Source organism: Oncorhynchus masou, chromosome 5 (genome assembly GCF_036934945.1).
Source record: "Oncorhynchus masou masou isolate Uvic2021 chromosome 5, UVic_Omas_1.1, whole genome shotgun sequence".
Taxonomy (NCBI): domain Eukaryota; kingdom Metazoa; phylum Chordata; class Actinopteri; order Salmoniformes; family Salmonidae; genus Oncorhynchus; species Oncorhynchus masou.
In genome coordinates, this window is record NC_088216.1 from 29,864,979 (window position 1) to 29,883,158 (window position 18,180).

General features: G+C 42.6%; 1 protein-coding gene across 2 annotated transcripts; it reads left to right on the forward strand.

Annotated features, from left to right (window-relative positions):
• The first annotated feature begins 4,362 nt into the window (after positions 1-4,362).
• Positions 4,363-17,896, forward strand: LOC135539375 (N-acetyllactosaminide beta-1,3-N-acetylglucosaminyltransferase 2-like). Of its 2 annotated transcripts, none has more exons than XM_064965215.1 (3): positions 4,363-4,815; positions 13,742-13,880; positions 14,745-17,896. In XM_064965215.1, the coding sequence occupies exon 3, from the start codon at positions 14,769-14,771 to the stop codon at positions 15,972-15,974; it is 1,206 nt and encodes a 401-aa protein (XP_064821287.1). In that variant the 5' UTR covers positions 4,363-4,815; positions 13,742-13,880; positions 14,745-14,768; the 3' UTR covers positions 15,975-17,896. The 2 variants fall into 2 exon arrangements, with proteins under 2 accessions (XP_064821287.1, XP_064821288.1); XM_064965216.1 differs by lacking the exon at positions 4,363-4,815 and adding an exon at positions 12,835-13,215.
• Positions 17,897-18,180: the final 284 nt, after the last annotated feature.

The window sequence follows — 18,180 nt, forward strand, 5'->3', positions numbered from 1 at the left end:
TATCAATGCTAGAGAGAACCTGCTGTTTTGTTTTGTGGCCGGGATGGAAGACTTCTTTGCACGTACCGAACATACAGTACTGTTATGCTTGATTTACAATTAGTGCAATGTCCATTTTGTACATACCCGTTGCCATTCCAGACAGTGATACATTGATATTTCAGTTTAAGCCTAGTAAACCTAACATCCCCTTGCTTAATGTTGGGCAGACAACTTGTACGATATCGTTGTTCCCAAAGGACCTGCTTCTTCCCTCACTATTTCTAGCCCCTCAACATTCCGGGTGCCTGACCTGGTCTGAACTTTCCGTACTGGGCACAGGCCAGGGGTGTAGGCTGTTCAGTGAGGTGAGACATTCACAACATTGCAAGTAGAACTAGAACTGACAAGATTTGCTATTCTACATGACAGACAAGCCTATCTGTTGTACATACAACATATTCAGATCATTATTTTGCATGGTTGCACCCTCCTGGACAGACCCACATGCTGTCCCAATTGGCCCAATGTCTTAAATATCCATATTGTCTTGTCTCACTTTCCATCATTTTGCTTTTCAACAATCAATCTTTCCAATCAATACAAAATAAGTATCTGGTCCTTTGAACTGTCAGTGATCATAGAAGAGAAAAAATGAACATTTATTCATCCATAGTGATGTCATAAAGATGAATTTGTACAATAAAGGTTAGAGCCGGGACGATAAACCAAAAATGATTGATACTGACTGAACTGACATTTATCTCGAACATTTTATTGATATTAACGATAAGTAGCCTTTACTAGAGGAATGCATAATATTTAAAAAATCCGTAAGTCTGCTAATATACACTACTTCTAACTAGATAATCGATAGCTACAACATTCAAAGTAGTAGTTTTAAGGGTAATACAAAATAAGTAACTGGTGCACATTCATGTTATCAATGTATTCAGTTTGTCGTTATCGTGATAATTCAGTCAATTTATTGTGATTTGTCCATATCGCCCAACTCTAATGAAAGGTCCATGTCATCTTGTTACCCCCATTTGCAGAATGGGATATCAACCCACACTTTGGATCAGGTGTTAAAAAAAAATATATCAAAGCCTGCTTTTCATGTTGTCTTTGTAATGAATGAACCAAAGTTAAAGGACCCCCACACTTCTTTCTGTGTCGTCCGCATTCCAAGAACCATAGGTCTGCTTAGTATCTTTTCCTCTACGATTCTTCCTGTTCAAAGTCTGGACGGTAGCTATAGCATTACTGTTTGACAAGCAAGCTGACTTGCACGGACTGGCACTGTTGCCTCTGAAGTGAGGAGGGGTGGCTGTCTTCCTGACAGGGGCGAGAATGACACTCAAGGCTTTGATGAAGTGGGGGAAGTTGATTCATACACACTCTTTGCGTGACACCACCATTTTGACAGGGAGCTGACTGGGTCTGAGAGGACAGAAACACCCATGAACATAAGGACACACCCTCCTTGTAAAGTGATAGGAGGATGAGTTCAGACCTTATCTTGGGGAAGCTTTAATGCAGTTGTGTTGACATGATGATTGTGGTCACAAGGGGCGGTGACGAGACCAACGGGTCGGGAAGATTTTGTGGTTTACTCATCTGCTGTGAGCTGAGCTGACCTGTAGTTCCTATAACCTACTTGTCTTCTGGTGTACATTCACACCCTCTCGCCGTCAACTAAGTAACCAAAGTCGGATTTGAAATCCAGTCTTCGTCAACTCCGTAACCCGAAGAGAAACCCAGCACCCCAGCCAAACGCCTCAGTCTGGAGGTGGCAGCCTTACATGTGACCTGGAGGTCCCATTTGACAATTGCATTAAACTGGATGTGGATTAGACAACAGACAGCTACAGGTCACACTGTAACATCTAGAACTCAACGTTGGTTTTATTTGGAAGTTCACCAGAGTTCAAGATGGATTTGTTTTGTAACACTTTAATAAGGAGTGGGCTTTGATTAAGGACTAGGGCAGGGGCGTGTGATGGTTTAGGCTTGAAAGTGCTCGCTGATGAAAGCATGACTGCAGACTCCCCGCTTAAATCCCTGGTTGCCTCCCAAATGACATCCTATTTCCTATATAGTGCACTACATTTGACTAGGTCCATAGGGCTCTGGTCAAAAGTAGTGCACTGTGTAGGGAATAGGGTGCCATTTGGGACTTAAAGACATTCAATTAGCAGTTATAAATAAGTCAGACTGAGTTCTAGTAATTATGGCATCGGTCCATGATTACGACAGGCAATAAAGAAATTGACTTTCCAGCTAACCCAACTATACCAGCCTGTAGTCATTCTTTTGTGTTTTGAGTCTGCCTTATATTTAGAGGCAAGCAGCAAGGGCTAAGCCTCCCATGCGCGTTCCTCATCTTTCACTGTGTTAGTGTATGTTAGATGGGGTCCACTGCATTACCATGGTGTCCTCCACTTTATCTGCTAACGGTGGTTGTTGTGGTTACTCAGAGCTCACCAATCTCATATGGCTTTCAATATGTCCAACTCCGATTAGTATGCAAAATGTGACAGCGTTAAAATCTTATGCATCTTTTTGGCACCTGAACAACATGGATAACGCAAACATCTCGATGCAGCAGTCCCAGGTTCATTGGAGAACACAGGGCTTTTGTCATTCTCAAGTAAAGAAAAAGCTCACACCACCTCAACTTCCCTCTTCCCTGAAGGATGAAACTGCCAGAGGGACACTGCTGAAAAAGTTATGTTAAGAGGACTTACTATAAGATTACTGTAAAGACAAAGTTCAGGTGTGTGTGAGGCAGAGTGTACCGGAAACACCTGTAGTCATGAATCACCGGCCAAAACCTATACGTAAGAGGATTTACTTTCTAAAACATGTCATCCAACATTACATCCTACTACACTTCATTGACGTCTGCAGCCACTTTAGTTTAGCCATTCATTTGAAAACTGTCTTAAGGTATAGAGCATTGAATTGTGTATATGAAAGCCTATCGCTTTACTGTATACAAAACATTAGGAACACCTGCTCTTTCCATGACCGTCTGACCAGGTGAATCCAGGTTAAAGCTATGATCCTTTATTGATGTCACTTCAATCGGTGAAGATGAAGGGGAGGAGACCGATTTAAAGGATGGTTAAGCCCCGAGACATGGATTGTGTATGTGTGCCACTCAGAGGGTGACTGGGAAAAACAAAACATTTATGTGCCATTGAACAGGTTATGGCAGTAGGTACCAGACACACTGGTTTGAGTGTGTCAAGAACTGCAATGCTGCTGGGTTTTTCATGCTCAACAGTTTCCTATGTGTATCAAGAATAATCCAACACCCAAAGGACATCCAGCCAGTTTAACACAACTGTGGGAAGCATTTGAGTCAACATGGGCCAGCATCCCTGTGGAACACCCTGTGGATACCTTCTTAATGTGTTCTTAATGTTTTGTACACAGTGTATATATAGTCTATCTACCCATATCAAGATATAAACAACACACATAATTATGAAGTCCACATATGAACTTGGGACCGCAAGCTCATAAAATAGATGGTAATCACAGTGGAGCTTTTGGTTCTGTAAAGGCAAGACAGAAACGAAGGTTGACGTTTATTGTCATGAATCTTGTCCTGGGGGCAGAACTGAACGAATTCTGACAGCTGCAAAGTACAAATTGGATAAGTGGGTTCGCCAATTATTATTTTTTGCAATATCTTTTTTTTAAATGGAGAAAAATATTCAGAGTACAGATTATTGTATGGCACAATATACACACGTTATTGAGAAAGATAATTAGAAAAATAAAATATTATTGAGGAAATGTATTTATTGGTTTCTTTCATTTTGATAAGTGTTGAAAATGTAATGAATTGAAGGTTATTTGTTGATGTGAAAATTGGGGTGTGGTCACAATAAATTATTGTAAAAAATGTCATCCCCAGACATTCTGGTGGAAAGAAAATGGTGTCCTCACTGAAATAGTTTGAATAAGACTGCATTCGGGTTATCGGTTAGGTTAAAAATCCAAATGTATGATTTTGTGGCGGTGACAGCTATAGTGACCACTGCAGAGCTGCCTCCAGGGCAAGATTCGTGACAATAAATGCCAACCTTCGACAGAAACACTGTAATAACTGAGTTGACTGGGGGAGGGTGATATGAAGATGTGGGTTAGTCATTGTCAGTAATCCTCAATTACAAACAACATAAACTGAAAACATATTTGAAGCCAGGTATCCTATGCATTCAGCTGAATTCGCTCATTTAATTCTGTCTCTGTACACTTGTATAGGGAGGAAAATGAAAGTTCTCTACCTTGGTTGTATAATATGTGTCTAATCACGCGGTCTCCCAAAATATTCAGTAAAGTAAACAAACAAAGGAGACCCGTATCCCCTTGTTAATATCAAAGGCCTTACATCACCTAATTCAAGGAGGAGTCGTGCCCCTCAAACATTATCCAGAAAAAAATACGAATATTATTTTTTCTCCCAATGATCTGAACGCATGCTGGAATTTTCCTCTCCTGAAAATGCGGAAGGTGTGAGTAGAAGTCAAGATCAGAGAGGAACACAGACACAGAGCGTTACTAAGGCGTATTCTTTCTCTCTTTTTGGCAAGGCACGGACTTTCACTTTACACAGGACTTCTACTATGATCTATGAAATATTATTAAACTAACATGGTTTGCTTATAGTGAGCATAGACGCCTCACTCTAAAGTTACGCTTCTTGTGAACTATTTGCGGGAAAAGGATCATATTCATATAGACTCGTTTTGCAGGCTACAGAATAGGCTTTGCGCCAAGATGTGGTGGACTCCTTTGATTGGAAACTTTGCTATTCAGGTAAAGTATAGCAACCAGGTTTAGAGAATACATTCTGTTTAACCTTTTTGGTTAGCACATTATAACTTAGAAGACCATTCATTGCGTTTAAGTCCTGCGGCTATAGCAGAAATTATATTATATTCTAACATTGCAACACCACCATAGCTACGTATGCCAGATAGAAAAAGCATATGAATGTTATTCATTTAGCTTCCATCACTTTGGTTCCTATAAATAATAATATTTGATCAATGTTAGATTATATAATAATGAATAATCATTACTTTAACCATGAATCAAACACTGTTTCTAGAGGAAAATATGACAGTGACTTAGTTAATCACCTGTAATGAACATATTAACTGTTGATAATAACTTAAAAAAGGGTCGTTCCATGTCATTTCATCAAGCCATGACATCCACTATCTCAAATTGTTTCTGTAAGTTAGAAACAGATCAGATTCCTGCAATATTATTTTCTTGAAATATAGTTTGATCTCTGTGAAATTAAGCTAATTAATTGAACCCAAATGGGCCTTTTTAATTCATAGGGTTCATATAATATTCGAAATTATAGTAGCTTACATGAAAACAGTTAGTATTTCAAACAGTGGTCAACAAAAACAAAGCATTGGTTGCTGTCATACATTGTCAACAGACTGTTTACTGGGTAAGGAATTCAATGTCCTTTTGTAAATTGAGTGAATTCCAAACCCAGTTTTATTATTCACATGCACAACAGAGAGTAGCAGTGGTGTAAAAGAGGGGGGGCAATGCAAATAGTTTGGGTAGCCATTTCTTTTAGGTATTCAGGAGTCTTATGGCTTGGGGGTAGAAGCTGTTTAGAAGCCTCTTGGACCTAGACTTGGCCCTCCGGTAGCAGAGAGAACAGGATGTGTACTGCTTACTCGGGTGGCTGGAGTCTTTGACCATTTTTAGGGCCTTCCTCTGACACTGCCTGGCATATAGGTCCTGGATGGCAGGAAGCTTGGCCCCAGTGATGTACTGGGTCACTTGCACTACACACCATTTGCACTACTAGTGCCTTGCGGTTGGAGGCTGAGCGGTTGCCATACCAGGCAGTGATGCAACCAGTCAGGATGCTCTCAATGGTGCAGCTGTAAAATGTTTTGAGGATCTGAGGACCCATGCCAAATCTTTTCAGTCTCATGAGGGGGAATAGGTTTTGTCATGCCCCCTTCACAACTGTCTCGGTGTGCTTGGACCATGTTAGTTTGTTGGTGATGTGGACACCAAGGAACTTGAAGCTCTCAACCTGCTCCACTGCAGCCCTGTCGATGAGAATGGGAGTGTGCTCAGTCCTCTTTTTCCTGTAGTCCACAATCATCTCCATTGTCTTGATCACGTTGAGGGAGAGGTTGTTGTCCTGGCACCACACAGCCTCCCTATTTTTTATTTTATTTAACCTTTATTTAATTAGGCAAGTCAGTTAAGAACTAATTCTTATTTACAATGACGGCCTAGGAACAGCCTTGTTCAGGGGCAGAACGGCAGATTTTTAACCTTGTCAGCTTGGGATTCGATGTAGCAACCTTTCGGTTACTGGCCCAACACTCTAACCACTAGGCTACCTGCCGCCCCTATAGGTTGTCTCGTTGTTGTCGGTGATCAGGCCTACCACTGTTGTGTCATTGGCAAACTTAATGATGGTGTTGGAGTTGTGCATGGCCATGCAGTCATGAGTGAACAGGGAGTACAGGAGAGGACTGATCACGCACCCCTGAGGGGCCCCTGTGTTGAGGATCAGTGTGGCGGATGTGTTGTTATCTACCCTTACCACTTGGGGGCGGCCCGTCAGGATGTCCAGGATCCAGTTGCAGTGGGAGGTGTTTAGTCCCATGTTCCTTAGATTATGGTGTTGAACGCTGAGCTGTAGTCAATGAATAGCATTCTCACATTTTGTCCAGGTGGGAAAGGGCAGTGTGGAGTGCAATAGAGATTGCATCATCTGTGGATCTGTTAGGGCGGTATGCAAATTGGAGTGGATCTAGGGTTTCTGGGATAACGGTGTTGATGTGAGCCATGACCAGCCTTTCAAAGCACTTCATGGCGATAAACGTGAGTGCTACGGGTCGGTAGTCATTTAGGTAGGTTATCTTAGTGTTCTTGTGCACAGGCACTATGGTGGTCTGCTTGAAACATGTTGGTATTACAGACTTGGATAGGGAGAGGTTGAAAATATCAATGAAGACACTTGCCAGTTGGTCAGCGCATGCTCGCAGTACACGTCCTGGTAATCCGTCTGGCCCTGCGGCCTTGTGAATGTTGACCTGTTTAAAGGTCTTACTTACATCGGCTACGGAGAGGGTGATCACACATTCTTCTGGAACAACTGGTGCTCTCATGCATGTTTCAGTGTTATTTTCCTCGAAGCAAGCATAGAAGTAGTTTAGCTCGTCGGGTAGGCTTGTGTCACTGGGAAGCTCTCGGCTGTGCTTCCCTTTGTAGTCTGTAATGGTTTGCAAGTGCTGCCACATCCGACGAGCGTCAGAGCTGGTGTAGTACGATTCGATCTTAGTCCTGAATCGACGCTTAGCCTGTTTGATGGTTTGTCGGAGGGCATAGCGGGATTTCTTATAAGCTTCCAGGTTAGAGCCCGCTCCTTAAAAGTGGCAGCTCTAGCCTTTAGCTCAGTGCAAATGATCCCTTTAACATTGCAGGAGGGGGGGAGTCTTCAAACTTTGTTCACCTAATAGCAGGAATAGCACCATCTAGTTGTCAGAACCTGGTAATATCTGGATGTAGGGTGGGACATAAACAACTTCAATGACAAATTTATCAGTACAGGGAAAGAAACATCACCATAATAATTGTCAGACACGTAGAACAGATACTATATATTCTGTGTTGCGGTGGGATTGGTGTGGGGTGTGGTGGTCCGAGGGTGTCTTTAGACTATTCCTTTGGATGGTATCGAAATCCTCTTCCTTTTTGTGGTGGAACGACCCTAATCTAACTACATACGCTATATGCATTGAAACTGTAAAAGCCAATTAGAGAGCTGTTTAAACAATAACGTGGCACGTACAGTACATATACATTTAAATTAAGACATCTAAGCCTTTAAAGTGTACATAACATTGCGAACTCCTGCTCTATCCATGACGTAGACTGACCAGGTGAATCTAGGTGGAAGAAAGATTTAGTCACTTATTGATGTCACTTTTTAAATCCACGTCAGTCAGTGTACAGTGCATTCGGAAAGTATTTATTAAGTACTTTTTCCACATTTTGTTACGTTACAGCCTTATTTGAAAATGGATTCAATAAAAATGTTTCCTCATCAATCTACAAACAATACCCCATAATGACAAAGTGAAAATAAAAAACAGAAATAACTTATTTACATATGTATTCAGACCCTTTGCTATGAGACTCGAAATTGAGCTCAGGTGCATACAACTTGATTTGAGTCCACCTGTGGTAAATTCAATTGATTGGACATGATTTGGAAAGGCACATACCTGTGTATATAACGTCCCACAGTTGACAGTGCAGAGAAAAACCCAAGCCACGAGGTTGAAAGAATTGTCTGTAGAGCTCCGAGAAAGGATTTTGTTGAGGCACAGATCTGGAGAGGGGTAACGAAAAATCCCTAAGAACACACTGGACTCCATCATTCTAAAATGGAAGAAGTTTGGAACCACCAAGACCCTTCCTAGAGCTGGCCGCCCGGCCAAACTGAGCAATCGGGGAGAATGGCCTTGGTCAGGCAGGTGACTGGTCACTCCGACAGATCTACAAAGTTCCTCTGTGGAGATGGGAGAACCTTCCAGAAGGACAACCATCTCTGCAGCACTCCACCAATCATGCCTTTATGGTAGAGTGGCTAGATGGGAGGACTCCTCAGTAAAAGGCACAAAACAACCCGCTTGGAATTTGCCAAAAGGCACCTAAAGACTATGAGACCATGAGAAACAAGATTATCTGGTGTGATGAAACCAGGATTGAACTCTTTGGCCTGAATGCCAAGCATCACATCTGGAGGAAACCTGGCACCATCCCTACGGTGAAGCATGGTAGTGGCAGCATCATGGTGTGGGAATGTTTTTCAGCGGCAGTGACTAGGAGACGAGTCGGGATCGAGAGAAAGCTGAATGGAGCAAAGTACACAGAGATCCTTGATGAAAACCTGCTCCAGAGTGCTCAGGACTTAAGACTGGGGCGAAGTTTCACCTTCTAACAGGACAACGTCCCTAAGCACACAGCCAAGACAATATAGCAGTGGCTTCAGGACAAGTCTCTGAATGTTCTTGAGTGGCCCAGCCAGAGCCCAGACTTGAACCCGATAAAATATCTCCGGAGAGACCTGAAAATAGCTGTGCAGCGACACTCCCCATTCAACCTGACAGAGATTAAGAGGATCTGCAGAGAAGAATGGGAGAAACTCCCCAAATACAGGTGTGCCCAGCTTGTAGTGTCATACCCAAGAAGACTGTAATCGCTGCCAAAGGTGCTTCAAGGCTGTAATCACTGCCAAAGGTGCTTCAACAAAGTACTGAGTAAAGGGTCTGAATACTTATGTAAATGTGTTATTTGGTTTTTTTATTTTTAATGAATTTGCAAAAACGTATAAAAACCTGTTTTTGCTTTGTCATTATGGGGTTTTGTGTGTAGATTTGTTTTTAAATGTAATCAATTTTAGAATAAGGCTGTAACGTATCAAATGTGTAAAAAGTCAAGGGGTCTGAATACTATCCGAATGCACTGTAGGTAAAGGGGAAAAAACAGGTTAAAGAAGGATTTTTAAGCCTTGAGACAATTGAAACATGGATTGTGTATGTGTACCATTCAGAGGGTGAATGGGCAAGGCAAAAGATTTAAGTGCCTTTGAAGAGGGTATGGTAGTGGGTGTCAGGCGCACCTGTTTGTGTCAAGAACTGCAACACTGCTGGGGTTTTCATACTCAACAGTTTCCTGTGTGTATCAAGAATGGTCCACCACCTAAGGACATCTAGCCAACTTGACACAACTGTGGGAAGCATTGGAGTCAACATGGGCCAGCGTCCCTGTGTAATGCTTTCGACACCTTGTAGAGCTGTTCTGAGGGCAAAAGGGGGTGCAACTCAATATTAGGAAGGTGTTCCTAATGTTTTGTACACTCTGTGTGACCTGTATAGTCTACATAATAGGGTCTCAGTCTGTGTTTTCATTGAGTACCTGTTTCCTAGCAGTTGCTCATCTAATAGCATTAGGAGGAAGGGGAGAGAGAGTTAGTCATTTCTGGAGATATGGAACACTAGGCAGAACTATTGACTGAAACAGGTTTTGGGGACCTAATGGATCCCAAGGGGAAATACACCATAGCAACCAAATGGTTATGAAGGGATACTGTCAAAATCCTTTGTCTGTTGCGCATTCTTCACTGACAGGGTAAGTAATGGTTCAGAGGGAGACGCGTGGACATGTGCTGAGGAGGCCACACACACACTGTACACTCCATCCATCTCAAACCCATTGCTTTTTTGCTCCATATGTAGGCCTATGACTAGTCTCTTTTCACAGATGCTGTGAAAATAGACTAGCCTATTAGTAAATCAATGTTTCCCTTTGCATTCACTGAGGGAACATTGAGAGGCACTCTATTCTCCATTATTTCCATTTATAACACCCCAGAGCCCACAAAAGTGACTCCTTGTGGGCATCTTCAACCAGACTAGCGCTCCATAATAACCATGAAAATATATGTATATTTCTCCCCTGTCATGCCTAATGTACATAACAGTTAACATGCCCCTATAACGGTTTTCTTTAGTTGAAGGAGAGGTGGACCAAAACGCAGCGTGGTGGTTATTCATGTTAATTTAATAAAGACTCTACACATGAACAGACTACCAAACCAATAACCATGAAAACCTAAACCAGCCCTATCTGGTGCAAACCCAAAGACAGGAACAATCACCCACAAAACCCAACACCAAACAGGCTACCTAAATATGGTTCCCTATCAGAGACAATGACTAACACCTGCCTCTGATTGAGAACCATATCAGGCCAGACATAGAAATAGACAAACAAGACATCCAACATAGAATGCCCACTCATATCACACCCTGACCAAACAAAACATAGAAACATACAAAGCAAACTATGGTCAGGGTGTGACAGCCCCTTTCCTTTCCTTATTCACTTGTTGTCACTTTTACATCGTTGGCTTACATCACTAGAGGTCCATAGTAACCTTTGAAATGTATATAATTCACATGTAAACTCCCCAACGTATTTATTTGGACAGTGAAGCTAAACTTAAAGTGCTGAACTTAAAATGTGGTTCTACACTCCAGCATTTTGGATTTGAAATCAAAAGTTCTAAATGAGGCGACAGTATAGAGCATTACCCTTTGATTTGAGGTTATTTTCATATCTGTTTTACCATTTAGAAATTAAATCACTTTATGTATCTAGTCCCCTCATTTGAATGTATCAAAGTATTTGGACAAATTCACTTATAGTGTATTGGATCATAAGTTTAGTATTTGATTCCCCTATTCATAGCAGCAAATAACTACATGAAGCATGTGACTCTACAAACTTGTTGATGGTAAGAGGTTAGCATGTTTTGGGGGCATGACCTTTTGTGTATCTGTAACTTTCTCATCATTATTCACGATTCACGATAATCCGTAGTCATGGTAGCATATACATTAATGTAGAAGTGTTCAGAAACATATTCTATTCTTATTTACAATACAAGTGACTCCAAAATGACACAATACATTACCATTTATTTCTATTGGTCACAACATCATCTGAAATACACAAAAAGAAACTGGAAAATACATACAACACGTTTGTAGAGTCACAGGCTTGATGTAGTGTACTAGAATTTTGATTTTATTTATTAGGATTCCCACTAGCCGACACCAATGGCGCCAGCAAGTCTTAGTGGGGTCCAACATATAATACAAAAGACATTACAGACAAAAGACTTAACAATTGAAATACATTTAAAAGCATTAACATGTAGTGTGTGTGGGCATCTATCAGTTACACAGACATGTCAGTACATACACACAACAAGTAGGTCACATGGGGGAGAGGCGTTGTGCCATGAGGTGTTGCTTTATTTGTTTTTTGAAACCAGGTTGGCTGTTCACTTGCGTTATATGAGATGGAAGGGAGTTCCTTGCACTCATGGCTCTGTAAAATACTGTACGTTTCCTTGAATTTGTTCTGGACCTGGGGACTGTGAAAAGACCCCTGGTGGCATGTGTGGTGTGGTGGGGTGTGTAAGTTGACTGTGCAAACAATTTGGAATTTCCAATTTCCAACATATTGAAGTTTCTTATAAAAAACAAGAAGTGACGTAGTCAGTCTTTCCTTAACTCTTAGGAATCTTGGTCCAAGATACCAACCTTTTGACTAAATGTTATACACTATTAAGTGAATTTGTCCAAATACTTGACACCTTAAAATGTGTGGACTAGATACATAAAGTGCATTAATTTCTAAACAGTTTAACAGATATGTATAAAATATATCCTCAAACAAAAGGTGACATCCTGTAATGTTGCCTTATTTAAAATATTTGATCTCAATTCCAAAATGCTACAGTATAGATCCAAAGAAAATGTTTTACTTCACTGTCCAAATAAATACTTAGGGAAGTGTATGTATTTCTACCCTAATGTCCTTCAAGTTAGCACTTCTCACTTTCTTACCAGTGGCTGGCCTCTTAAGTCCTATTCATACCACACTTGTGAGTCACCTGTGCTTCAGTGAACACGTTTGTCTGATGTTTAATTCTGGGCCCCCACTCAAATACAGCACTTTATGTGTCTGTCTGTGTGGCCTCTCCGGCATGTGCCCACGTGTCTCCCTCAAATATTACTTAAAGCTTAATGACTGACCATATGAAGTACACTCATGATAGACTATGTAACTATTTCGTAGACTATGATGGGATCGTTTATTATTTTATGCTAAATAAGATTTACTTCATTGAGTCCAATATCACTACTTATTGACAGTTACATATATAATATATAAATATATCAAATATAAAATGGTTGCAGTCAGTCAGTGAATGAAATGTCAGTGTTCCCACATCTACAGTATAAGTCTACTACTCTCACCAACAGTGTTCAACAGTGACAAACTCTATCCATGGCTTGCATATACAACCGATGTGAATGTTTGCGTAGTTAGATTGTGCAGAGGAAAAGTGTAACTCGCTGCACTCTGTACTGCTAAGCTGCGTTCCTAATGACACCCTGTTCCCTATATGGTCCACAACTTTTGACCAGGCCCCATAGAGCTCTGGTCAAAGTAGTACATTATATATGGAGTAGGCCGCCATTTGTGGCGCACGCTAGTCTGCTACTGCAAGTGAGTGGGGGAGTCATGTTCGTGGCTCGGCATTCAAGGCTCCACTTGTCTGGTTAGATTTGACAGCTTGTGAGTACCATGCTGCTGCTAAACACACACACAGACACACACACTCACACAGCAGAGCAATATATTGAATTACTGTAGCCTAGCTCTCTGTCTAGTTTTGTTAAAGAGGTGCAATGCCAATCAGAACCGTCATTTCCTAAAAGGCTAAGATTCTTCCGTCTACTTTCACGAGTAAGAAACTCTGAGGTCAAAGGTACAGGATTCCATTGCTTTCAGTAGATGATCTACAGTGATGGTTTCGAGTAGACAATCTACAGCAAACAGAAATAGTGAAACCCAGATAGTTGTTGACTACAACAACACCTCTAGGAACTACAACACCACTTTGGTTGTAACCAGGTTCTTTGTTGGGATTTGTAGTTATTTGTGTGTAGGGCTTAGCTAAAGTAGGGAGTGTATAAGCATGTCTAATTGCACTTTGGTTTGCGCATGCCCTATAATAACCCCTTGAGAAAAAGCCTGCCTTTCCTGAAGAAAAACAGCCGTGTTGTTGACATGTTGTGGGCTTGTGTTTGCTTGTTTCCAGGTGGCTGCTGCAGGAACACCAGTCCTGTTCCAGTTCCCCTTTCTGGGCCCTTCTCCCATGCAGGAGACCCACATGGGTTAAGAAGGTCTGGGTCGGGACCACAGCAACAGCCTGACCAGTCATTTCCTGCTACTCACAGGTAATATGCTAGATATCACTTGATATAGCAGGAGAAATGGGGGTTACAATAGCTCAGTGGGTTGGATCACGGTGCTTGAAACACAAAGCTGTATGTTCACCCTCACTTCCAAATTGGAAATATATAAGGATACGTGTTAAATAAAGTAATTACCGTTGTTGTACTTTTTATGATTAATCACAGCATTTGCTGCTTCTATCCGAGGCTCTGTTTGTTTTCTTACAACAGTTTGACCCGTGTAGCTAATTTTACACTCGGTTAACATTGCACAACCATAGAGATTCCTTACATGCCAGCGCACCGAGGCTCAAGAAAGCTCTCGGTGAAATGAATAATGCACATGGAAATGTGTGGCTCTTTTGTGTGGGGAGGCCAGTTTAGCCTGAGATTACACTGACACACTGCCACCTGTAATTGGTGTCACGAGGAGAGTTCCTCGAATTGGGACCGCATGATGATGCTAGTCTGGGCATTGTAGAAAGAGAGGGAGGAAGAGAAGGAAATAAAGAAGGGATAAAGAAAAGTGTGCACAACTCATTCCTCGAGGATTAGGGGATGAAAAGCGGGCTGGTATGCGGCTGCTGCTGGGTCCGGCTCGGACACAAACAACACACGGAACAAGAAGGCCCGCTAACCTGCTTTACCTTCAAACATTTCTCCTTAAGTCTACTGCCTCAAAACCGTAGGCCACCAGCTGTGGCCCACAACTACCTTTCACTATGTTTCTGAATGGGCCCATGCCTTCTAGGTTTGTCGTAAGTCTGCCGATCTCGTTATGGTCGCGTCATACTCTGTACGTTGTAAGTCTGTAACTTCTGGGTTTGGTCTCTTACTTCCTGTTTGTCTCTATCACTTCCTGTTCAGGTCCGGAGACTGCAGAGAGCCAAGATGCACGGCTGCCGGAAGAAAACCAGGGTGCTGTGTGTGATGATGATGCTCAACGTCTTCGTCTTCATCCTCGTGGGCGTGTCTCGGAACCTGGGCCAGGACAAGGGGGACCAGCGGAAGCTGCGCATTCCCTCCAAGAGGTTCTGGAGGAAGCAGATGACCAGCGAGATCTTTTGGAATAAGGAGCAGCAGAGGCTGGACTACATCTACAACCCCATCCTCATGTCGGGTTTGACCAATGACTCCCTCCTGGAGCTACCTGATTGGCTCAACGACACCAGGTCCCCGGACCCCTGCCAACCGGACTACAGCGTCACCACCCAGGTGAAGGACTACAACTCCCTGCCACCCCGCTTCCAGGACTTCCTGCTGCACATGCGCTGCCGCTCGTATCCGATGATCATGGACCAGCCACGCGTGTGCGAGAGCAAACCCTACCTCCTGTTGGCTGTCAAGTCCCTGGCGCCACACTTCGACCGGCGGCAGGCCATCCGGGAGTCGTGGGGGCGGGTGGGCGTTCTAGCCAATCGGACTGTAGCCACGGTCTTCCTCCTTGGCAATGCCTCGGCAGTCGACCACTTCCCCAACCTGTTTGGGATGCTCAGTCACGAGGCCAGACTTTATGGGGACCTCCTCCAGTGGGACTACCGAGACTCCTTCTTCAACCTCACCCTCAAAGAGGTGCTATTCCTGGACTGGTTCAGCCAGCGTTGCTCCGACGCCCGCTTTGTCTTCAAAGGGGATGATGACGTCTTTGTCAACACCTGGAGGATCTTAGACTTCCTCCACAATCTTCCAGAGATCAGGGCCAGGGATCTGTTCATAGGGGACGTAATCACCAACGCCGGCCCTCACCGGGACAAGAAGCTCAAGTACTTCATCCCAGAGAGTGTATTTATGGGGCCATACCCGCCTTACGCCGGGGGTGGAGGGTTCCTGTACTCTGGGGAACTGGCACTGCAGTTGCACAACATCTCCCAGCAGGTGGCGCTGTATCCTATTGATGATGTCTACACAGGGATGTGTCTCCAGAAGCTGGGCTTGGTCCCGGAGAAGCACAAGGGCTTCAGGACGTTTGACATTGACGAGAAATACAGGGGCAACCCGTGCGCGTATAAGAGCTTAATGCTCGTGCACAGCAGGACGCCGCAGGAGATGATCAAAATCTGGGCCTGGCTCAGCGATCCGGAATTGGACTGTCAGTGAGACATATACATCATCCCATATTACAATCTATTCCCTACACAGGGCACTATTTTTGACCAGAGACCTATGCACCCTGGTCAAAAGTAGTATACTATATAGGGAATAGGGGTGCTATTTGGCATGCATCCAATGGGTCTTTGAGAAATTTGTTTGATGTGTTCTAAGCGAAATCCTCAAGGTTCGGTAGGAATGTTGCGTTCATGTGCTAGTCTGACTTGCTAACTAGTTGTAGTTAGCATGTGCCGCGTTTAACCAGTTAACAAGTCAAGCATTTTTGACTTTCCTAGTTCCGACAAGCATGTCACAAGTCAGTGTGTTCCGGCTTCAATAGAGTCAGCTGATATATCCCAAGCATTCCAAAGTATTTTTTACATGAACAACCATTCATGTACACTTTCCAAGACAGTGTTCGGCAAATATAGTATCATTAATATAAATGTACTACTACTGTATGTACTATACAGGCACTACTGCATGCGAGGTCCTTCATTTGCAAGAAATGTAATTTTTCACAATAACAGTCGTGAAAATCACCTATGATTTGGGGGGGGGGGGGGGGAATCCATATTACTTTTAATAGTGACAAGACAGTTCTCTACTTGTGGAAAATGGCAAGTGGTTTGTGAATGTCAACCTGTTTTTCCAGACTGTTATGCCAATACACAGGGTGGTGTATTGCTGTAAGTTCTCTCAATGGATCTGACATTCCTTTGCACTTGATTCTAGAAATAAACTATTTATGTTATTTGAAAGATCGCTGGTTTATTATAACCCTTAAAGCTGGAATCCGTAGCGGTGAATCTACCACGTCCGTTTGTGCGATATTACAACAACAAAGAAGTTACTTAAAACAACAAACGCTGTTTTTTTCCCTTCATATTGAACATCATTACACACGCAATAGGACTGCAGAGTACACTGAGTGTACAAAACATTAAGGACACCTTCCTAATATCGAGTTGGACCACCTTTTGCCCTCAGAACAGCCTCAATTTGTCAGGGCGTGGACTCTACAAGGTGTCGTAAGCGTTCCACAGGGATGCTGGCCCATGTTGACTGCAATGCTTCCCACAGTTGTGTCAAGTTGGCTGGATGTCCTTTGGATGGTGGAACATTCTTGATACACATAGGAAACTGTTGAGCGTGAAAAGCCCAGCAGCGTTGCAGTTCTAGACACAAATGGGTGTGCCTGGCACTTACTACCATAACCAGTTCAAAGGTACTTAAATTTTTTGTTTTGCCCATTCGCCCTCTGAATGGCACACAAACAATCCATGTCTCAATTGTCACAAGGCTTAAAAATCCTTCATTAAACTGTCTCCTCCCCTCCTCCCCATCTATACTGATTGAAGTGGATTTAACAAGTGACATCAATAAGGGATCATAGCTTTCTCCTGGTCAGTCTGTGTCATGGAAAGAGTAGGCGTCCTTCATGTTCTGTACACTCAGCGTATATAAAAATGTTTTACTACACTTATTGAGCTCCTCTTCACCATTTCATAAACGGAACAAAAACAATAACAAATGTGCCTGGGGCGACCAGTGGCACCTTTATGTAGATCTCAGCTTTAAATTTGTGCTCTTTCTGTATACTCACAACAGAGGAGGCTGCTGAGGGGAGGACGGCTCAATAATAATGGCTGGAATGGAGCAAATGGGGTGGCATCAAACCATGTGTTTGATACCATTCCACTGATTCCGCTCCAGCCATTACCAGGAGCCCGTCCTCCCCAATTAAGGTGCCACCAACCTCCTGTGACCCACACGCCTATAATGGAATTAACTGAGTCTGTACTTCCAACTCCATTTTCTGCCCTATGTTTGTTTTGTTTTTATGTGTTAAGAAAGTGTCTTATGTGATAGATACCTGGAGTATTTTCATTTTTTATGACAGTGAATAAAAAAACAATTCAAACATCAAACCTTGGAATCACTCTCGTGCTTCAAAGTTGATCTGAATCATAAAGCACTCACTAAAGATGCCATACCTTGATAAGCTTTGCTAAACTATTGCTCTACTTTTATCATCAGCAGCATTAGGCTACTTAAAGTGCCCCAAAATAAGTAACTGTTCACTACTGTATTACAAAACATCCAACGTTTAGAATAAACATATTTACCATTGGATCATTCATAATTGATGAAATTGCCGTTCTTGTCAAATATATTTGTATTTATAAAGTACTTGGTAAGATAAACGTTCAAC